At 56.4% G+C, this 23,109-nt stretch overlaps 1 protein-coding gene across 3 annotated transcripts in view; it reads left to right on the plus strand.

Moving 5' to 3' along the window:
* Positions 1-23,109, plus strand: part of PPFIA4 (PTPRF interacting protein alpha 4) — a 59,678-nt gene that overhangs the window by 14,041 nt on the left and 22,528 nt on the right. For all 3 annotated transcript variants that reach the window (XM_059867669.1, XM_059867670.1, XM_059867671.1), the window contains exons 2-7: positions 11,176-12,013; positions 19,641-19,742; positions 19,850-20,014; positions 20,533-20,607; positions 22,173-22,268; positions 22,768-22,989. In XM_059867669.1, coding sequence (XP_059723652.1) covers positions 11,777-12,013; positions 19,641-19,742; positions 19,850-20,014; positions 20,533-20,607; positions 22,173-22,268; positions 22,768-22,989 — 897 coding nt within the window. In that variant the 5' untranslated portion in view covers positions 11,176-11,776. The remainder of the gene's footprint in view (positions 1-11,175; positions 12,014-19,640; positions 19,743-19,849; positions 20,015-20,532; positions 20,608-22,172; positions 22,269-22,767; positions 22,990-23,109) is intronic.

A 23,109-nucleotide genomic window follows, 5' to 3' on the forward strand; every position in this document is an offset into this window, starting at 1 on the left:
TCCCTTGGCAGGGGTGGAACAGAATTGGTTTAAATGTCCCTTCCAACCCAAACCAGTCTGGGATCCTGTGAACTCAGTGTATGCAAAAGCCCCCAAAGTACTGGGGGTGGCAGAGTGCCATTCCCAGGGGCTTTGGGCCAAAGGGTGAAATTGGTTCAGTGTTTTTTGGGTTCCCTTTGGGGGTGATGGGTGGAAGCAGGGGTCGGGCTCGATGATGCCATGGTTGGGGCTCCCCTTTGGGTGAGCTGCGATGGCCATGGGAGCCTGTGGGTAGCACAGTGAGGACAAGGGCCGAGCTCCTGGGGCTCCGGTGCCAGGCAGGGCGGTCCATGGGGACACCAAGGATGCTGCAGTAGCTGGGCTCCATGGAGCTGACATTTTGAGAGGAAACAAGTTAAAAATTGAGTTGAACTAGTGCCTGGTGCTGGATTTTGAGGTGATATGTGCCCAGATGAGAGCTCTGCTGCCATGGGGGAGGGCTGCCACCCCTCTGCAAACCACCACACTCTCCACACTTTCTCGAGCAATTTGGTGTTGCTTCAGTTGGAAGGGAAGCAATACCCTTCCCTTTCTCTGTTTTCTCCAATCCCCAAACAAGGGGAGCAGTGGTGGGACATGGTGCTTCCTCTGGTCCCTCCCTCTGCTCATTCCATGCTGGGTGAAGCCCTCAGGGGCTCTGCTTAGAGCTCCCTTCTGGATCCAACACAGCTCTTCACATTCATGCAAACCTTGATTTATTCTTCCTGATCTTTTCCAGTACTTGGGATTTCTGGAGGGAACTGAACTTTTATATCCCGTATATCTTCCTTGTGGCCTATATCCAGGAGGAATGAGCTCCAGATGGAGCTTTTCCTTGGCAGGCTATTTTTGAGGTGCTTTTTGTGGTTCCTCTGATGCTTAATCAGGGCTGAGCTAATCCTACAATTCTCCTAAAGAGGAACAGCTTGAATTTTCCTTCTAAAGCACAGCATCTCCAAGCCCTACGCCTGGCTGGTGCCATGAGTGGGCACATCCTCCCCTGTGTCAGGAGTTGGGATGTGCAGGGCAGAGACTCCCCCAGAAAGTCCTTCTTGCACGAAACAACACTTAAAATGCCAGACAGGAGTAGGATGAGTCCTTCCTGCAGCACTGTGGCTTTGGCTGTGCCAGGTGTACTGGGTGTGCCGAGTGTGCCAGGTGGGCTTTGGCTGGGGCTCATTTTGGGGGCTCACTTTGCACCTGAAGGGTGTGGGTTGAAGATGTGACCCTGCTTGGTGTGGATTTAGACAGAGCAGACAGGGCTCCAGTGCCTGAGCCTTGCCCCCCGCCACCCTGTAATGTCGCTGTCCTCAGCTGTCTCCGCACGGCTGCTCCTGCCGGGCCCTGTAGCTGTCAGGGCTGCGGTGCCGGAGCTGACACCGCCCTGGGCCCTCCCTTCACGGGCACCCTGGGAACAGCACCAGGGCCGTTCCAGCCTGGACTGGGGGGCTGCTTATCTCCATCTCTGCCTGCTCCTTGCTGGGATTCATCCACCCATTCCAAACCAGCCACGGTGCCAAAGGAGCCTGGCTTGGCAAGGGAGGGCTGTGATTATCCATGGTGTGAGGGTGCTTGGGAGGAGGAGCAGTTTTCAGTCAGGCAGGGATTTAACCCCACAGTCCTGCCTTGTCCTACATGGAGCTGAGCACCCACATGTCCCAGGAGGGGTGGAGATGCTTGTGGTAAATCCTGTGAGATTTCCTTGCCAAAAGTTGCAGAGCTGTCCCAGTGCTGGATCTGCTCATGCTCAAAGCCTGTTTGTCCAGAACCGAGAGTTCCACTGATGTTCCACTGCCCACCTCTGGATCTGGGCAAAAGCTCTTCAGGAACTGGCTGTGCTGTCAGCAAAGGGATCAAGTAATTGCTAAAGCCCCTTAGCACAGGAAAGGAGCAACAGAAGGGATGAAAACAAGGGGGAATCTTCCCCACTCCCCATCACCTGAGTTACTGAAACCATCCCAGTCACCTCTGCTTGGGGTCATCCAGTGCCCAAGCCATGATGTCACCACTCTTCTGGAACAGGATGGACTGAAACCTTCCGTGCTTTGGGAGGGTGGAGGAAAGGGGAGCCCTGCCTGGATTGTCTGCAGGTGGCATGGGGAGCACAAGGGGAATTTGGGGCACAGTCTCGCTGCTGTTGCCTCTGTTTGTGTGCTGACATGGTTGGTGGTGTATTGCTGAGCTCTGGAGGCCTCCCCAGGGCCAGGGTCATGCTCCAGGACCATTGGTGTTGGTTGTGGTGCCTGCAAAACCCCAAAGTGTGGTGCAGGGATGTGTTCCTGAGCCTGCTGTGGTCCAACCTGAGGCCAGTAGCACTGGACACATCCCTGGTCTGGCCATTGTGGCTCTGAACACCCTCTAACGCTTCCTAAATTTCACTGAAAGCCCCATCTGCTTCTTCTCTGACTCCAAACTCCCTCCCTGGGCTCTTCCTCAACCCCACCCATAATTTAGAGTCTGGTTAGGGATAGTTGGCCAGGGTGGCCAGGGCTTGGAGCATTCTGGCCTTGTGGACAGTGTCCCTGCCTGTGGCAGGGGTGGAACTGGTTGAGCTTTTAGGGTCCTTTCCAAAATGAACCATTCCATGATTCCTTGGTGGCAGAATGCTGGAGACCTGCTTAAGCAGGGCAGGGAGTGGGATTTCACCGTGAGCCTCAGGGAGCTCACTGAGCCCCTTTCCCTTTCTACCGGGCACGGAGTTGGTGGCTGAATTTTATGCTGGGAATTGGGCAGATGTGCAGCTGATGTGCAGGACTGGTTGTCACTGCTGAGGCTCCTGGCAGGGAGGACCTGCTGAGAGTGTGGAAGGGACTCCAGTGGGATGAGTGGTGAGGGGGAAACCCTGGATCTTGGGCAGACCAGGCATGGCAGCTCCTCAGGTGCACGTGGGGTTTGCCTTGGGGTTTCTCTACAAGCACAGCCTCCCCTGTACCCTGGGCTGGGCACAGGCTGGGTGTGGGTGCCAGGGCTGGGTGAGTGGAGAGGCACCTCCACAGCGTTTGGCAGGGCTCGGGTGTACCCGTGGCGCAGATTTCCTCAGCCCCCCTCGGAGCTGGTGACTCTTCCCTCGTCGCTGAATAAATTAGCACCACAAGTGCTCACGGGGTGTGACTAAAGCAGGGCAGCGCTGCTTTGGCAGCGAGGGGGAGGCCCCCGGCTCCAGCCCGGCAGGCTCCCAGATGAGATAACTCCTCAGCAGAAGTGCCATGGGGGCGGGAGGGATGTACCCGTGGCAAAACCTCCCGTGAAATCATGGAAAATCACCAGCCATGCCTCTGTGTCTCAGCAAGGATTGAAGCTGTGCCCTGCTCGTGGGGAGACTGAGGCACAAAGTCTCACTTTCCCAAAGGTAAGGGGACTTTGCAGTGATGCTCTTTCTGTGACAAGCACAGGATTTTCTCTCAATGGTTGTGGATCACTTCCCTGTGCCTTGTTCTCTGTCAGAGGAGTCTGCATCCACCTTGGGCTGGAAACCAGGCCGATTGCTGGGATGGATCCCAATGCTGCGTTCCCTGGCAGAGTCAGGGGCTGGTTCACCTCGATGTGCTGCTTCTGTAGGGAATGCATTTCCTTCTGCTGCGGTTTGAAGTAACCTTCCTTGAGAGAGAAATCAAAGACTCTCAACACCTCAACACGAGGACTGACTTCTTCCAAAGCACCAGAACAGCTGCCTGGGGAGGGCGTGGAGTCTCCCTCCCTGGAGACATGCCAGACTCACCTGCAAGTGTCCCTGTGTCACCTGCTTGGGGTTTGACCCTGTCTTGAGAGGGCTTTGGACTAGATGGTCTTCAGAGGTCCCTTCCAACCCAACTATTCTCGGCTTCTGGGATTCTATGGCTTCAGCCTAACAGAGCAAAGGATAGGGGGTTTGGTTGCAAACTTATGTAGCAGAAGGATGGATGAGCCATAGGACACACAGCAGAACAGCAGCTGGAAAAGGAAATGGTTGTAACTGGAATTTGTGTTGGTTTGGTGGCTGCTGAAACCCCTCCTTGTCCCTGTGGATGGATCTGAGTGCAGACCACGTCCTGGAAGAGGGATGTGAGCTTGGTCTCATGGATCAGGTGCATCCGTCTCCTCCCTTCCAAGGCACATGGTGTTTTTCCAACCTCTTGTGCACCAAAGGAACTGGGATTTCCACAGCTCTGTCTTCAGTGATGCTGCTGGGTGCAGGTGACTGGATTCAGGTGTGATTACAGGATTTGGGTGTTTGGTTTGTGTTTTTGCTGGTTTAGGTGACCCCCTCGTGCCAACTGGGGCAGCTGTGCCGAAGAGTGAAATCCAGCTCGTGTTCCAGCACCACAGTCTTGTGCTTCTCTAGAACACTCCCTGTGCTTCCACACAGCCCCTGGGATCCTCAGGGCTTCAGCAGCCTCCTCAGACCTGGTGGTCCTCCTTGGAATACCCTGAGATCCCACCTTTCCCTGGGGCCAGGGCAGGACATGTGGCCCGCTTTGGAAACAGGGAAACTGAGTCAGGACCCACAACACGTCCCAAGGTGACAAAGTGCTGTAGATTCCTGTGTGGCTGTGTGACTGTGTTTGGGTGCCAGCCCTGGGGCTTCAGCTCCCTCTTCCCCCCCAGGGCCTGGCGCAGATTTTGGCTCCTTGTCTGACAAGGTTTTGCTGAGGAACAATTGTGTCTCTGCACAATGAGGAGCAGGTGGCTGTCTGAAAATACCCTCTGGAAGTGGTGTGTAATGCCTCCCCTCCCACTGGGAAGTATAAATACCAGTGCAATGCTAGCATTTACTGCTCCCTGCAAAGAAACTGTCAGATCTGGACATTTTTCCTTGTGGATTATCCTCTGGCTTAGCAACTTGAGTGAGCAAGGGTTGAGGTGGGAACTGCTTCATGGTTTTGGAGCAAGTCTTTGGGGCAGAAGTGTGTCCTTTATGGTAAGATATTGGGAGTAGCTGCCTTTTATTGCTTGCAATGTCCCCTGTCCCCACTCTTTAGGGGCACCCAGGGCTTCCCAACACCTGAGACAGCTCCAAACCCTGGAGACGATGCCTGAATGTCCTGTTCTACCACTGCTGCATCTCCAGCAAGGGACAAGTTGGACATTGTCCCACTGGGGGCAAAGGACACACTGCTGCAAGTGTGGGGACCCCGGGAGACCTCCCAGACCTGTATGAGAGAGGAAGCACCTGTGTCTTTCCTCAGGTCTTCACCACGTTCCTAGCCTCGACCTCAAAAAATCCATCTCACCTTTTGGAACAGGAATCCAATCCTCTGCTGCTGAAAAATGGCACCTTATTTCCAGCCAGAATGCCTCATTTCCCTTGTTATCCCTGGGTGTCCTGGCCACGGGCAGCCCCTGGCAGCAGCCAGGGACCATCTGTGCAGTTCCCTGCCAGCGGCGGGGCTGCCTTAGGGGATTTGGGAGCACTGTTACCATATGGGCCCCATGGAAAACTGCATCTTCCTTGTCCTTCTCAGGGGACTGGAGGTCCCAAGAGGCCACAATGTATCCTGGGAATAAATGAGGGGACCTGGGAGAAAAGCTGGGATGAGGCTGTATCTTTTCCCAACCTCTAATTACCACATCTCTCACTGAGGGTTGGAGAAATGGGCTCTGTGGCTTGGTAGGGATGATGAGGAGGTTCCCACTCTGCCATCCCACTGCTCAGAGGGTCACTACTGACCTTCCCTGGAGTAGGCAAGGGTGGGTTGGTGGCTCAATATGTCGTGGCTGCTTCCAAGTGGTATCTGACTTCAGTGAGGGTGGGCAGGACTTGTGCTGGGATGTGGCTCTGTCTGCAGGGGCAGTGTTTAGGATGAGCTTGCTGGGAATGCCAGGATGTGACACTTGCAGCCTGTCCTGGGGTCACAAGTTCCTGAAAGGTAAAACTAACAGCAAAAGGGCATCAGACTCTGGTCCCTCCTGGATCTGGCAGAGACGGGTCAGTGTGGGAGGTCAGTTTGGGTGCTGGACCCCGAGTTTGGCTGGTTGGGCAGAGGGGAGGCTGTTCCTGTGCCAGGGAGCTGGGAGTCAGCGGTGCTGATGTGGGCTCTGCCACCCCGACTCTGTGCTTCCAAGGCCAAGCTGGGAAACTGAGAAGGATTTTCCAGGAGCAGAAAAGATCAGAGTGACATTTTTATGGGATGATCAATCTCTGAGAGCTTGTTACCTCCAAGGAGTGCATTAAAGCCTCTTTGCTAGCTGCCTGCTGGGTGATGGTCCTGCTGACAGAGCCACCAAGGCTTTTCTTTTCCTCTTGTCAGGGCTGGGCTGGGAGTGGAGCTCTTCAGAGAGGAAACACAAGGCTGTCTCTATTCTGTGTGTATGAGTAAAGCTGTGGGTGCTTCTCGCCCTCGTTGGGAAGGGAAAGCCAGGGTGCTCCCTGGGACCCAGCATCCCACGGGCAGCCTGACTCACTGCTGAGCTGTGCTGAGCAAATCATCAGCTCCAGGGCAAAAACCCCTTCTGCTCCCCATCAGCTGCTCCACATCTAGGCACCTTTGTGAGGAAGTGGCCTCACTGAACAGGTAGCATGTGATGGTGCTGTTTTCCATCCCCAGAAGTGGGGAAAGCATTGTTTTGGGGTGGAGGGGGGAGGGATAGTAAAGCAGGCACGTTTTCCATGGCAAGAAAGCTGCTCCCAGCAAGCCTGTGCCTGGCAGCCCCACGGGACTAAAAATACCCAACAAGGGCTGGAGTTGTGCAGTGTGTGCTTGCTCAGCTCCCAGCTGTCTCCTTGCAGCCTCTACCCAATGATTATCCCAGCACTTAAGGCCCTCTAAAGCCAGGCAGGAGCATTTAGGGAGTTCTCCCAGTGACCTGGGAAAGGTTGAGATTTACAGGCACTAATTTGGAGCGAGCTCAGGCCCCTCTGACCTCCAGCAGCAAAGAGCTGCTCTGGGTGTGCCCTTGCTGCTGCTGCAGTCACAGCAGAGTGGGGGGGGTTCTGGGCTGTCACCCACCCTGACGTCCCCAAGGTCCTTCAAAGTGACTGCTGGCATGTGTGGATTTGCCTGGGAGCTGCTGAGCTTTGCTGGGTAGGGACAGAGCCTGGGTGTGCCCCCTTCAGCTGGGCTTCCTGGGAGAGGCACCTGGGAATGGATGAGGTCCTCTTGCTTTTGGAGCATGGAGAAAAGCCCAAGGTTTGAGGTGGGACACAAATGAGGGGAGTTGGCCCTGGAAAGGAACATCCTGAACATTCCTGCTCGTGTGCATATCCCTGGCTGCATGGATGTTGCTGTATCCTTGTCCCTGTGTGCACATCCCTGCACACTCACCTGTGCCTGTTGCTTACTGAACTCACTTCCTGCTCCACAGGCCTTCAAGACAGCAGGGATGAAACCCAGCCTGCTCCTGACTCCTTCATGTGCCATTCCAAATAAACCCTTTGCATCTGCCCTGACTCTGGGTGTTGGCCCTTCCCAGAGTCTGGGCTACTCCTGGGACTCGTGGTGTTGCTGTGAAAGCTGCAGTGATTGAATCCAGAAATTATCGCTCACAAATCCATGGAGTAGGAGGGTTTCTGTGCTTGTTAGAGGAATGGATCCATGATGGGGATGCTGGAGGCAGCTCAGTGTCTGTCCATGGATGTGGATGGTCCCACTGCAGTGCAGGGAATTTTCCACTCTTGGATTTTGCCATGATTCCAGCCAGGATGAGCGCACAGGACTGGATTGTGTCCAGAGCCACACTCAGGGGTGGCAGAGCATCCCCCTGGATTTCCCTGCCAGGGACCCTCTGGCAGAGGGATTCTCAGAGTGCCACAGCATCCTGGGAGGCACAGAGAGCCCCAAGAGCCCTGGGCTGGCTGTTCCCACCAGTCTGAGGGTCTCAGGCCAGGCCAGGGGGGCTTTGACTGCTCTCAGGGGTGGTGGGAGGTCTCACCCTGCTCATAGGGCTGCTCCAGCTGCAGGGGTTTGTAGCAGCTGCCTTACACCTCTGTTTGCGTCCTTGGTGGTCCAGGACGAGTCAGTGTAGGCACCCCCAGACCCTAGGCACAGAGGAGCTCAGGCTCACCAACGTTGCCTTGTCCAGGAGAGTTTGATGCTTCACTGAGCATCCACAGGGGCAGGGCACAGAGGCTTTTGGGGACCAATGGAATGGGGTGAGTCCACCCTGGACCAGCTGTGTAAGATCCCTGTGATTGTGTGATTCTGTGATCACCCTCTCCAGGCTGAGGGACCGGCCTTGCTCATCTCCCCATCTCCCTGCACAAGCACACAGGAATAACAGGATGTGACTGTGGGCAGGAGCAGGTTTGCAGTGAAACAAAACCCCCCCAGAACAACCCATGCACCATGGGGGAAGCAGAAGGAAAATCAGCTCTTGGATGTAAATCTGTGCCTCTTCCTGCACTGTGTGGGTCCAGCCCCATGGGGGTGTGGGAGGCTGCCATAGCCCTGATGGAATTGGAATCTGCAGAGTCTCATCATGGTAAGGGTGTCTCTCCTTTGCAGCTGGAATACATTTCCATCCCATCATCGCTCAGGTCAGATTTATGTCTTGGTCATTCCCTGCAGCATTTCCCTTCCCTAAGGGCTTGCAGGGCTCTTCCCTCTGTGCCTTGATTAATATCTCTTAATTCATCTCCTAATTTCTCCCGGTTCCCAACCAGCAGCTGGCTGGGGCCGTGCCCATGGGGCTCATTTTGCCATTCAAGTCATGCTCAGGAGCTGCCAGACTTTGCCCAGCCTGGGTGTTCCTTCTCCATGCTCGTCCCTCAGGCAGAGGCACAGCAGAGGAGGGGGCATGCAAGTCACCTCATTTAGGCTCTGCACCCAAATTAACAGGCCTTAGCCCTGGGGTAGGACTGGTTTCTGCTCTTCTTGGTCCTGGATCTCCCTGGAGTCTAGGACCTCTTAACCCCAGGAAAGCTGGCAGGGAGCCACATGCCTGTGGGTACCCCTGGGGCTGTTCATTAGGGGCTGTAGAACTGGAAAGCATTTTCCCTGCTTAATTACAGGGATGAGGCTCATGTCCAACTCAACCCAAGGAGAGCAGGGGCTGGAATGGTTCCTCACTCCATGCCTTTTGCTCCACCAGCCTTGTTTTTGTGGGATCCCTCTGGGATGGTGTCCTGGTTTAGGGCAAATGGGGGAGAAAACCTCCAAAAGGGACTCTCCAGAAAGCAAACTCACACAGACCCTCCTCCCACCCGGTTTGGGAAGAATTTCCTTGTAGAGAAGTGGAAAGAATCTGTTTATTTAACAGGCAAAGCACTCCCCAGCACATAAAATGAACAATACCAGGTGACAAAACTCATTGGCCGCTCTGAAGAGATGACAAAGTCTCTCCTGTGGGTGCTCGCTCTGTTAGTAATCCCTCCAGCACTGGGAAAGGCTGCTGCCCAGAGCAGGTCCTGGCAGGTCACAAAGTGCAAGCTCTCAGTACTCCCCAAGTCGCAGTCCAGAGCAGGTTTGAACAGTTCCAAGAAAAGGGAAAGAAAAAAAAAACAGTCCAGGGAAAACTCTGCCTCATCCAGCTAAACCAACTAAAAAGCAAATGAGCGCTCTGTTCTGCTCCGTCAGTGCCCAGACACCACAGTGGAGTTCTGAGTTCCAGCAGCCTGTGGACAGGACAGTGTTACATGTCCACAACAGGTTTTATCCCACTTGAGGATCCCACCAGTGAAGGGAGGGGAGGGCACCACCTGTGGGACAGCCCTGTCCTCTGTCCCCTGAAGCTGGCTCTCAGCATCATGCAGGATGCACAGTGAGGGACTGCTGCTTTTGCCAGAGCCTCTCTATTTTTAGAGAGTTTTTTGTGTCAAACTTCTCTTCAGCTGATGAGCCAATGTCATCCAAAGAGCAGAATTCTGATTCCCCTGCCCTGGCAGTGTCTGGTGTGACAAAGGCACCTCCTCACAAGTGCCACCTTTCATCAGGGCAGGTCCCTGCTCTGTCACTGAGCTGTTGGGCACAAGAGCTTTCATCCCAGCCCAAAGGGCCAGAACAGGCTGCTCTGGCCCAGGCCTGTGCGCAGGTCCTTTTTATCCATGTGTGTGGGGGAGAGTTTGAAGGGGAAGTGACACAGAATCACAGCTGGTTTGGGCTGGAAGGGGCCTTAAGGCTCATCCTGTCCCACCCCCTGCCATGGGCAGGGACACCTCCCACTTTCCCAGGTTGCTCCAAGCCCTGTCCAGCCTGGCCTTAGACCCTTCCAGGGATCCAGGGGCAGCCACAGCTTTAGATGCATCCACAGACTCAGAATATTCAGACCTGTCCTTGAGCATTTCATCTGCAAAGTTTAAAACTGGAGCAGGGCCTGCACTGGAAGCAGCTCTAGACCAGCACTCCTCACCCTGGGCCTGCCATATTGTGTTTTGCTGCTCAGCTTGAGCCCAGCTTATGGTTTGTCCCCTGGCACAGATGGTGACCAGGGTGGGCAGGTCCCCACAGTGGCTGGGGTGGCAGTGTCACACTCACCCTTGCTGCTGGGGACCCTCACCCAGCTGCAGAGGGCTGAAGTTTCCCCCAGGACTGTGAATCCCCACCTGGCACCTTGTCTGGGATGATTTAAGGAAGGTGGGGCTGTGGGCTCCAGCATCAGCCCTGGGCTGGGTTCTCAGGTCCAGCCATGCTTTAATCCAGCCTATATATTGCCCAAATGTCAGCTCTGCCTCTTCCCTCCAGCCTCTCATCAGTGGTGCTTGTGCTTGGGCAGGAATCTGGGGATGCTGCTGCCTTCATCCCCTGGGAGAAGTTTGACCGAGAGAGGATGTGCTGGAATTCAGTTGTCACTGAACAGCTGGGCCCAGCACATCTGTCTAGAGGAGGGGGGAACATTAATCCAATCATTCACCTCATTTGTTGCTGTGACTTCCTGCCAGGTTTGGGCTAAACTCAGGTTGGAGCCTGATTTTCTGCAAATTCCCTGAGGCTGGGGAACAGTGAGGCCACAGGAGTTCCAGCCAGGACTTCCACAGAGGGCATGGGATCCTGGCCCAGGATATGTGAATGCCAAAGACAGTTGCATGATTTTGGGTGCCAGGGTTGCTGTATCCTGCAGCTTGGTACCATCTTGGATTTGGTGTAGTGGCACAGGAGGTACAGCCTGGCACAGCCCATTCACGTGGGTGCTGAGCCCACCTGGTGCAGCTCTCAAGGGTTTGATGGGGGGAAGAGGGGGCTGGGCAGGTCTCTCGGCATTTTGGGGCCAGCAGGAGGGATCTGATCTCTGTCCCCTCTGCCGCAGGTGACTGCTGGGTGTTTGAAGAACTGTGATGCTCAAAGGAGACACGCTTCCACGTCAGCAGTGACACCTTATCCAGCTTTAGGGAAAACAGCCCATCCTCACCAGAGCCCCCCTCAGCACGCCCAGGCAGCCCAAGCATTCCCTGGACACCCTCCCTGTGGCTTGGGCTCTCCACTGGGACAAATCCTCAAGGGTCATTTTGCCCACCTCTGAACAGCCTGTGGGTGACAGACACTGCAGCCCCTTGGAAAGGCATCAGGGAGGTGACACACAGGACCCCAGAGAGGTGACACACGGGACCCAGGAGAGGTGACTCACAGGACCCAGGAGAGCTGGTAGCAGGAGCCGGCAGTGACGAGCAGCGAGCGGGGCGCTGGTGACTGTGAGGACCCTGTTGGTGCCCAGGACATCCCTGCACCCTGCTGGAATGATGCCAGCTGCTGCTTAGCCTGCAGGAGGAAGGGATGGGGAGTCCCCCTCCTTGAACACCCCACTGTCCCCTTCCGTGCTGGCTCCCCTGGCTCCCGGGAGCCCGCAGTGATGTGACCTGCGCTCAGCACACCCTCAGCCCCGTCGGGACCCTCCCCCAGCCAGCCCAGCCATGATGTGCGAGGTGATGCCCACCATCAGCGAGGGGGACCCGCTGGGCCCCCCCCAGGGCTCGGAGGCGGACGCGGACTTCGAGCAGCTGATGGTGAACATGCTGGACGAGAGGGACAAGCTGCTGGACACCCTGCGGGAGACGCGCGAGACGCTCGCTGTCACCCAGAGCCGCCTGCAGGAGACGCTCCGGGAGCGGGACCAGCTCCAGAGGCAGCTGAACTCGGCACTCCCGCAGGTGAGGACCTGCCCGGGCACACGAGCAGAGCCTGCCCTGAGGCACTCGATGGGGGATTGGATGTGGGGTTTAGCTCAGGGCCCTGTGGGGGTGGCTTGCTGTGGCAGTGGTGATGCTGCCATGAGTGTTGCACCTCATGTCGACAGTAAATCCTTTAGGTTCTCTGAGGCCAATCCACAACCAGCTGGGATATCTCTCCTTCTCCTCTGTACCCTTGCTGGTCTTTGAGGAGGGGTAGGAGTGCAATCCCCCTGTCCACAGGGGAATGGATTTGGAGAAGGGGCAAAACCTCCCCAAGGACACCCCAGGGTGAGAGCAAGGCAGATGGAGAGCCTTTTGCTTCCTATGGGGACAGTCAGTCTGCTGGGGGACAGGACCTGGGGAGCAGATAGCTCATTCTGGGCAGCAGATCTGGCTTTCTGCCTCCAGTCAACTTCTTGGGATGTTAGGAAGTGCCTAGCCCACACTGGCACTTTAGATGGGGACATTAGCCATTCATCACTCTCCTTCCTCGCTGTGCAGAGCAGCCCCACTGCTGCCCCTTCCCTCCGCAGAAGGGCTCCTTTCCATCAACCCCATTTCCCAGTGGGGCAATGGGACTTTATGTCTCAGTCTTGGTCCTGAGAGGGGACACTAGAGGCAGAGCTGGTGCAGGGTGGGGACTGGGACATCTCAGGGAGCAGAAAGGCAGAGGACAGAGGCTGCCAGAGGTCCATGCTCTGTGAGCAGCCCGGGGCTTGGGGAATCAGGGCTTGCCTTGGGGCTTCTGCTGGTGCTCTGCGCCTGGTTTCTCCACTTGCAGGACCCTCTCCTGGTACTCCAGCTTTGGTTTTGATTTCCACAAAGATATTCAGTCTAGAAGAGATGAGGTGGATGAATCCAGTGTCACAGGGTTGTGCAGGATGAGTCTGAGCTGCCCACCATCCCTGTGGGGTCTTTTGGGATAGCACAATGTCCCAGGGCCCAGACTTGGGGTAACAGGGATTTTGGGGGGCTGTTGCTCTGCTCTATTGTGGGTATGGTGTGGGAGGAGCCCAACAGCCAAGGGAAGCAGGAGGCTTCAAATGTTTGCATCTGTTCTAACTCTGCAGTGCTGAAACCTGAGATCCTCCTTGTCTGGGTGTTGGGGTTTGGAGCACCTCGGAGAGATGGGAAATGGGTCAAAAATACTGGCATGAGCTAGGACAGAGCTTGGGCTGTTGGCTGGCCAGCTGTCTGCATCCTTACCTTGTCTGGATGGAGGAAAGCAGCTTGGGAGCAGCTGCTCCATACACAGAGCTGGGCTGGTCCTGGCTCTGCCCAAGATGCTGAGAGCAAAACTCCCAACAGTGCTTCCCAGGAGTTCCTGGGGTCCCTATGCATGAGCCCACCTTCCTGAAAGAGTTGCTGAGACGTACCCAGGTGTTGGGTGCATCCAGTCTCACCACCACCTCCCTGTGCTGAGGGATCAGTCCCTCTGCTCCCCGTCCTGGAGAGAGCAAGCCAGGTCACCCTGACGCTCTGCCCGCCCCACCGCAGCATCCCGGATTAAGGGATGCGCGGATTTAGCCTCAGCTCCCGCTCCAGGGACGGGCCTCGGAGCCTCGGGGTGTGCTTGGAGCAATCTGGGTCAGCACTCAGGGACACGCTGGCAGCGCTGTGCCCGCGACCCCCTGCGTGCCTGGCTGGGGCCGCCCTCGACTCCTCTGGTCCCGGGATGTGACTGGGTCGGCTCCCATGGGGAATCCCCCGGAGCTTCTGCTGCCTCCCGCGGTCCCTGCGCGGGCAGGGGGCTCCACGCCCGGGCACGGTGGCCCCCGGTGCCCCCCGTGCTCTCCCCCGGACATGAGGGCTCGGCATGAACACGGGAAGCAAATCCAGAGGCTCTCACCTGCCCAATGGGATTAATGCCAGCATGTGCATGTACCAGGTAAGTGGGACCAGGATGTGCGGGTCTCTCCCCAGGGCACTGGGGAGCATCCTATAGGTCTGTCCCATCCTCTTCCTCCTTCTCTGTGAGCTCTTTTACCCAGGAGCGCCCTGCAATGTCTCAGACCCCATTGGGAATGGGATGCAAGCTGGATTTCTGGAAGAACCCCTTTTTTGAGGGCAGGACTGGGCACTCAGGCTCATCAGTAGTGTCCCCTGGGTGCAGCCAGGCTGGGGGTTGCTCTGCCTGCTGAGGCTGGGACGGGTGGCATCTGGGGATGTGGCACTCTGCACCTTCTCAGGGTACAATGGCAGCTGGATGCTGCTGTGTCGGCATGGGATCCAAAGGCACAGGCTGGGAATGTGCATCTGGTGCAGATCCAGGCGTGGGGCAGGCAGGGGATGTGCCTGTCCAGGGCAAACCCCTTTGCAGGGATGCTCCAGGAATGCTCCTGCCTGTAGCTCCCATTCCCCCTTGCCTGTGCTGCATGGCTGAACCATCCCCACCCCCAGTCCATGGGGGCATCCCTCAGCCCCCAAAAGGCAGAACTCCAGGGTGATTTCCTGGGGAGACTAAGCTTCCTTAATTCTTCTTACATGATTTATTTATTCATGTGGGAGTGCTGAATAGGGCTTAATAGGGCTGAAAGCTCCAGCTCCAGCCCCCCTGTTCTGCAGGGAATTCATGGCTGAGGACCGAGCCCTGAGCAGGTTCTGGGTACTCTCAGCAGTCCCCCAAGGCCCTGGCTTTGCTCCCAGCTGCCTCCTGCCCAGCCCCCAGCTCAGTTTCTCCTGGGGGCAGGTGCCACAAGGGGATGTGACGCTCAGGGCTCCCAGTGCATCCAAATGTGCTTCCAGTTCAGAGTCCTGTGTGGGATGGAGCTCCTCCCTGTCCTGCCATGGCCTGGGGGGTTTGGCAGGAGTCCCCTGTCCCCCCTGTCAGGGGGAGAGCATGCTCCCAGATTTCAACAGGGCTGAGGGCTGCAGGCTGCCAATGGCCATGCAGACCTCCTGCAGTTCCTTTTTCCATGGGGCTCTGCTGCACTTTTGCTGCCTCTTGGGCTGCCTTGAGAGCCGAGGTCTGGCCTGTTTGGGGTGAGCAGACCCCCTGAGACTGCCCAAACTCCTTGGAGGTCCCCCAGGAGCTGGGGCAGGTCCTGACATCAAACAATCACATATAACTTCAAAGTATATCTCGAGTTAACTTGCAAAGACCAGCAGGTAGGTGGGAGCCTCAGGAGCCCCAGGTGGGGGAAAACACCCACTGGGTAAGACCCTTAAAGCATCTCCAGATTTTGGGAAGGATGGAGGGATCTTGCAGCTGTGTTGGTGCTGGTTGTGCTCCTACAAGACTAGAATGCTGAGATGTTGGATTCCTGCTTGCCTGGCTGCACAGTGCTCCTCCCTGAGCAGTCCCAGGTGGAAATACACATCCTGCTGAAGGGAGGACACTGATTCCCCATGGATCTTGCATAGCCCCTGGTGTTGTATCCAGGAGGTCTGGGAGGTGCCGGTGTCCAGCGCTGGGGGTGGGTGATGGTCGAAGCCCTGAGTTTACCCAGCAGGATTTAATCTGTGTAATCCCATGCTACAACTGCTGGGGTCATGTTTAAACCCTCCTCTCTGATTTGGGGCTTTCTCTTCATTCTGCTCCACTCCTGGGACAGAAGAAGTGGGGTGGTGGGGCCACACGGGCAGACCATGGATGGGACTCTCCCTCTTGTGCCAAGTCAGCAGCACTGGTCTCCCGGCATGGGCATCCTTCCCACCGATCCCCTGCTGCTCTGTCAGGAGCAATCTCTCCAATTAGGAGCTTTGAAATGCCATTAATCCTACAGCTGGAGTTGGTTTGTCCCCAGGCTCGGAGGCCTTGGAGCAGCAGCCATGCTCCTGCCACAAACAGGGAATTTTGCTGCCTGTGGTGTGATCCCACTGCATCCCTGTCTGTGCTGCAGACGGCACTGGGAGAGACACAAGGGGGCCCTGGGCTGAGGACTTTGGCATTTCAGCTTTTCCATGCTACAGAAGGCCTTGGAGCCTTCTCTCCCTGAGCTTCCTAAACGTCTCTGTGCTTTTCCAGCCATCTCCATGCTGCTGGTTCCTGGCCCCACTCCAGCTCTTCCCTGTGCCCTCCCCCCTGATGCAGCCATGGAGGAAAACCCCAAACCCCCAATATGCCTGGTGCTGACTAAAGATCTGAGTTCCAGTCCACAGCATCCCACTTCAACACCTTATGTGATGCTCCAGGTCTCCCTCCCTGCTCCAAAAACAGCATCTCTACATCCTGCTCCATCCCTCCATCCTGCTCCTTCCCTCCATCCTGCTCCTTTCCTCCATCCTGCTCCCTCTCACCCCAGGACTTGGGACCAAGCCCAGTCAATCACTTGGTGGAGGTTTGGTTTTAATCCAAACTGGCCCCTCCCCAAACTGCTGGGCTTGCAGGGCTCCTGGGGACTCCCAGGCTGTGTTTGTCCACTCTTGGACTGGAGATCAGGCACCTCTCCTTCACTTTCTATTCTGTTTATAGGTGTCCCTGCTTAGTCCCAGAGCTTATCAGAGCTGGGCAGGTACTTCTGCCTTGCCTGGGAGACTCCTGGCCATGGCCAGGGCAGAGGAAAATCATCTGGATCCTCTTTATCTCCACTTTGCTGGGATGGAGGGCCATGGCACACCTGTGGATGGGGGTGGAGGCTGCACTCTACAGTGCAGCACGGCAGCCGTGAGCTGGGACAGCTTGTCATGGTCCCCAACTTGCCTGGTGCCCACCAGTGACCCAGAGCAAGGTGGCAACATTGGCATCTGGCACAGCCAGGGCTGAGGGAGGTGGCTGCAAGCGGGAGCTGCAGTGGTTTATTGCTATTTTTTATTCCCAAGGCATCATACTCAGGCCCTGTGTACTTGGCTGACCTCACTGCTGGCCTGGCTTGCCGCAGGGCTCTTGCTATTTTTGATGTAAATGTTCATTTTTGCAGCTTTCCCTGAGGGGGGACAGTGACCGAGGGCTCTTTGATTTGCCATGGGGTGCTCCAGGCCTGGAGCAGGATGTGGGACAGAAAGCACAGGATGCAGCCCTTCATCCCAGCATTCCTGTCGGGATGAAGGGCTCGGAGAGGAGCAGCCCTGGGGAAGGGCTGGCAGGAGCTCTGTGCTGTGCCCACCCTGCCTGTGACCCGCTGACCACTGTGCGCCAGGCTGGCAGGGCAGGGGCTGCCTCTCTCTCCAGAGGATTTGCTCCCTTTTAATCCCCTCTTTCAGGATGAAATCCTGATTGCAGGAGCATCTGTACAGCCTGGCCACCACAGCGAGGGAATGCAGGAAAGGAGGCTGGGTGCTGGTGATTGCTGTCCCCAGCACTGGCCGTCCCTGTCCTCTCGCTGCCTCCAATGCCTTGTCCCACCCATCCCGCGCTGCCCTGCCCTGTTCACTCCCGTGGGAAGAGCATCCGTGTACACAGCCGGTGTCCCCTTCCAGCCACAGGGCAGAAGAGAGGCTTTGGATCCGCAGGGTCCTGGCCTGGTGCTGGAAAAGCACAAAGCTGATGCGTCCCCCACGTTTAGAGCTTGGGCTGCTGGAAGCCATTGCTGGGGCCATCCCGGTGCCAGGATGCTTTTCCCAAGCTCCTGGAGCCCTGCTGCCTGTCTCCTGGCGTGTTGAGGGACTGGGGGAGTGACAGATCCCTGAATCTCTGGCGATGCACAGGCACCTCTGGCAACTCTCCCTGCTGCTTCCTGCTCGCCGGCATTCCCGGCCCGGCTCTAATCCGCGGGGATGCTCGGGAGCTGCTGGCAACGCTTGCATAACGCACGGAACGCACACGTGTGCCTGCGGCCAGGCCTGAGCCCGCGGGGACCGGGATCGGGATCGGGACCAGGATCGGGATCGCACCGGGATCCCAGCGGCAGGCAGGGCACAGCTCCGGGAAGGGCTGGACTGGCACAGCGGGATCGATCTCACTGGAGCTGAGTCTGCCGAGGGTTCACTGTGCTCTGGGGGCTCTGGGATGGTCCTAGAGCAAGGATGGGATGGGGCATGGCAGAGGTTTGTGACGAGGATTGGGTTATTGTGACAGATCTGGGGGAGAACTGGTGGGGAGAAGGGTGATCCCAGGGCTGGAGGGATCCCCGAGGAAGGGATGGGGCCAGGGGTGATCCCAGATTGGAGTGCTCCCTAAGAAGGGATGGGAAGAGGGGAAAATGCAGGGGTTGAGTGGTCCCTGGGGAATGGATGGGGCAGGAAGTGATCTGGGAAGGAAGTGGGGACCTCAGGCACTGGGGCAATGCCAGAGCAGGGATGTGGAACAGGGGTGTGGGGTGAGGCAGGTGACAGGCAGGAAAGCAGCTGTTCATGGGGACAGTGATTCTTTCCCTTTCCCCTCACTGCGACCTGCTCAGGTCCTGTCCCACTGTGGGAGTCTCAACTGCACCAGTGGCACCACCATCTCCACCAATCCCAGGCTACAAACCCCAGCAGTGGGACAGGTTTGGGGAGAGGAGGGAGAAGGATAACCTGGCTGGGGCAAACAGATGTATAAGTTCTGGATTTCTCAGAGCTTCAGCTGTCACAGGAGGTTTCACTTGGAGTTGAGCAGAGCATTTGGTTCAGCCTAAGCCTCAATGCTTTGCTTCGGTTTGAAGGGGTTTTATTTGGTAAACCTGAAAATTAAAGTGAAAAAGAATTTCATGCTGTAAAGCAGTTCTCAGCCCCCTCTTGAAATTTGGTTTGTTAATGCTCCATCAAATCCTTCTTGGCTGCTTCTGAAATCCTTTGCCTTTTAAAATTCTTTCCAACAACACTGAACATGGTGTGAATTCATGGCACGTTCCTGCATTTGCATTTCTCACCCTAAGAAATCCCAGCTGCAAAATCTCACTTAGGCCTGGCACCACTGAAGAGACACTGGGAGCAATGGGAGGTGCTCCTGGGCTCACCCAGGTGCTTGGGTTTCATTTTCTATGGGAAAGGGAACCCTCCTGCATCCAAGGGACTTCAAAGTGAGTTTCCCTTCCAACACAGCCACAAGAGTGATTGTGGCTTTCATCCTGTCTTGAGGGATGTGCTGGGTGTGCAGCATTCCTTTGGCATTGATCTGGGCATGGCTCTTCCTTGCTGGCTGTCACATCCCTGGAGGAAGCAGTGGCAGCAGCAAGAGCTGGTGGCACCTGGCTGTCTCCTGCTGTGCCCCATCCCTCTCAGCTGGGACTTGCAACCTGGCGGTGCCCCATATGGAGCTCTCTGGGGCTCCACATGCAGCAACCTCTTTCTATTGCAAGGAAGTTTTGAATGATTCCAGGTCCTGAGGCCATGGCAGAGGGCCAGGGGACTCATCCTGACTGCCTGTGGCTTTGTGGTGAGTTTTAGCCTGATGGGATGCTCCAAGGTGGGAGCTGCATCCAGGGGACAGTGGGAATGGGAACGTGCTGGTGGTCTTGACTAGGGTGCTCTAAATGCTGTCGACCACCTCTGCAGCTGTAGAACAGTTTCTTGTGCCATTGGGCATCAAACCAAGTGGGATAAATCTTGAGCTACTGTGTTCTCCTTGTGCAGAGCATGAGGGAAGCCAGGAATAAATCCCCTCCTGGCCTGGCTGTGCCTCCCCACTGGTTTCTCCACATTCCCTCAGTGTTACCCTGGTTGGGTTTGGATGAGAAATGCTGTGCTGGAGGTCCAGCAGTGGGGCTGGAATGCTGACTCCACCATCCTCTGTCCCTGCTCTCCGCAGGAGTTTGCGACGCTGACGCGGGAGCTCAGCGCCTGCCGGGAGCAGCTCCTGGAGAGGGAGGAGGAGATCTCAGAGCTGAAAGCCGAGCGCAACAACACCCGGGTAAGCCTGGAGACCCTGCTGGCAGGCCCTCAGTCCTGGGACTGTGGGAGCCCAGGGGCTGCTGGGCCCATCCTGGCAGTGACAGCCCCTCTGTCATCCCCCTGCAGCTCCTGCTGGAGCACCTGGAGTGCCTGGTGTCACGGCATGAGCGCTCCCTCAGGATGACCGTGGTCAAGCGGCAGGCCCAGTCGCCATCAGGGGTCTCCAGTGAGGTCGAGGTGCTCAAAGCACTCAAGTCACTCTTTGAGCATCACAAGGCACTGGATGAAAAGGTAGGAAAGCTGCTGGGACCTCTGCTGCTCTGAGTTCCTTCTCCCACCCCTCCACTCCCTCCCCTCTACTTTGTGTTGTTTAGGCGACATGGGGGCACTCAGCAGGAAAGTCTTGGATATCCCAAAGCTGCAGTGAGGAGCTGCTGGGGCTGCCCAGTGTATCCTCTGGGTTTGAGGCTGTTGGGGACAGGGAACTCTCCCAGGTCACTCTCAGGGTGGTGGCATTTGACACCCTGGATCAGTCTTCGTTGTCCCTCCTCATTCATTCACCTCAAGCATCTCCTTCCTCTGCTAGGAAACCTCTCCAGGCTATTCTGGCCATAGATCTCCAAGAACTGGCCCAGCCTGTTTTCTCCAGCACAATTTAACCCCCTGTGATGGGCTGGATGATTCTGAACCTTTGAATCCACCTGAGCCTGGCTGTCAGCCTAACAAACAGGCCTGTGAGCGTGTCTAAATCCCAGACACCCTCATCCTGGATCAATAACAGCCTTTCCTGTTGTTTCACTCACCTGCAGGTGAGGGAACGCCTGCGAGCAGCCTTGGAGCGCGTGGCCACCTTGGAGGAGCAGCTCGTGGATGCCCATCGGCAGGTAAGGGGTACCTGGGCACCTACTGGGCTGGGAACGCTCCCCATTACCTTTGAGAGTTCGTGTGGTATTTGCATTTGGTCAGGTTTGATATAAGGTTTTTGTTACTAAAATTGCTGTTTACTTGAAGGTTTGTCTGTGTTTAAGGAAACCTTGTAAAGATTCTGAGAACTGTTTGTCTCACAGGTGACATTTCCCTGTTGTTTGCTGTTTGGAATTCATGTCACTGACAAAAAAAGTCTGAATCTGAATCATTCCAGGGGGCTGAGGGTGACGTGGGATTTGCCCTGATTTGGCAGAGACCCAAACCACACTGCTTCAAGCACGTCATCTTGCATCTCCCATCTTCTTCCCTGCTGGAGTCCTGGGGTTAGGACTTCGCTGTCCCCAACCTCCAGCCATGGTCATCTCAGAATCCCAGACTCATTTGGGTGGGAAGGAAACTTAAAGCTCATCTCATTCCACCCCCTGCCATGGGCAGGTATGTCTTCCATTACCCCAGGTTACCCCAAGCTCTTTCCAACCTGGCCTTGGACACTTCCGGGGATAAAGTGTTCTTGAAGAGATATGAACTCTGTTTTCCCTCCTGGAGTTTGTGCCCAGTCACTAGCCCCAAAAGGAAGGAGCCATTCCTACAGCCTCTGCTGGCCAAATTTTGCTCCTCTGTCCAGTTCCCAGGATAAGTCTCACGGTATTTCCCAGGCTCTCAGGCCCCTCTCCTTTCAGGGACCATTCCCCATCTTCCCCTATCAGAGCAGGACATGGTGTTTATCCCCTTCTCCTGCTACACTGGCTTCAGAATCTGTTTGGCTGTAAACCAGTGAAATAAGCTGGGAGGGAGCCTGGGGTCTCAGGCTCACCAGGAAAATCTCCCTCAGTGCTGAGCCTTCCCAGCACCTCTGGCTTCCTTTGTCTTAGAATCATGGAATCATTAAAGCTGGAAAAGCCTCCAACCTTTGACCAAACACTCCCATGCCCACTGAACAATATTGTGAAGTTCCACGTCCACTTGTGTTTTGAACACTTCTAGTGATGGTGACTCCATCACTGCCCCGGGTGGTTGTGCCAGGGCCTGACCACCCTTTCAGGGAAAAAGTTTTTCCTGATGTCCATCCTGACCCTCCCCTGGCATAGCTCGAGGCCATTTCTTCTTGTCCTGTCCCTTTGTTCCCTGAAAGCAGAGCCTGACCACCCCCCACCCCGGCTGCCCCCTCCTGTCAGGGAGTTGTGCAGAGCCACAAGGTCCCCCTGAGCCTCCTTTTTTCCAGGCTGAGCCCCTCCAGCCCCCTGAGCCACTCCTGGTGCTCCAAACCCTTCCCCAGTTCTGTTCCCTTCCCTAAACATGCTCCAGCCCCTCAGTGTCCTTCCTGAACTGAGAGGCCCAGAGCTGCCCCCAGGATTCAAGGTGTGACCCCAGCAGTGCCAGCTCAGGGCTGTTCCTCACCCACTCCCTCTGGTCCTCCCCAGCCACAAGCAGAATTCTGGCAGGAAGCTGGTGCAGCCCTGGCTGCAGCAGGACTAGCCTCAGCTCCTGCTGTCCCCACTGCTGAGTTCCTGTTCCCATGCAGGTAGCAGCTCTGCAGCAAGGCTCTGCCCGGGAGCCTGTGGCAGGCGAGCGCGATGAGAGGGAACCCAAGGAACCAGCACCCAAACTTCCATGGAAGGTGAGAGCCCAGGAAACCCCTGCCCTGACCCTGCTCATTTCTCCCACCTCCCTGGCCCTGGCTCCAGGGTGCTGAAAACCATTTTCCCTCTCCTCTGGGTCCAGCCCCATGGGAAATGCCCTTCCTGGTGGATACAAGCCATTTCTGAGCAGGGTGCACTGAATTTGTGCTTGGGTGTTCCAAGGGGTTCTACTTCCTAGAGATCACAGAATGGTTTGTATGGGAAGAGACCTTAAAGGCCATCTTGTTCCAACCCCCACCATGGGCAGGCACATCTTCCACCAGATGCTCTGGTAAGCCCTCAGCCATCCCTATTCCATCATCCCTGTAAGAAGCACCATCCCTGGCTTGTGGAGGCTGTTGATGGAGGCCCCAGAGCCCCCTGTCTCCACTGAGTCCCTGCAGGGCCACGTTCCCACTTTGGGTAGCTGCAGGCAATGCCACATCCTGGGAGCTTTGGAGCATCCCAATATCCACCTCCCTCTCTGGTGCCTTGCAGCGTCTCTCCAATGGCTCCGTCCACCCAGACGACGAGGCCGGGCGGGTGGTGGAGCTGCAGGAGCTCCTGGAGAAGCAGAATTTTGAAGTGGTCCAGGCCAAGGAACGCATCTCTGCCTTGGCTGCCAGTGTGGCTGAGCTGGAGGAGGATCTGGGCACTGCCAGGAAGGATTTGATCAAATCTGAGGAGATGAGCAGCAAGTACCAGAGAGACCTCCGAGAGGTGAGTCCCTGTCCCCCTGCACTGCTCAGCCTTGGGCAGAGACCTCACAGCTGCTTCCACTGGGCTGGGAGGGGATTGGAACTCCTGTTGTGTGCAGTATGTTCTTCAAAAGAGGCCACT

The sequence above is a fragment of the Haemorhous mexicanus genome, chromosome 25, assembly GCF_027477595.1.
Source record: "Haemorhous mexicanus isolate bHaeMex1 chromosome 25, bHaeMex1.pri, whole genome shotgun sequence".
NCBI classification, from domain to species: Eukaryota; Metazoa; Chordata; class Aves; order Passeriformes; family Fringillidae; genus Haemorhous; species Haemorhous mexicanus.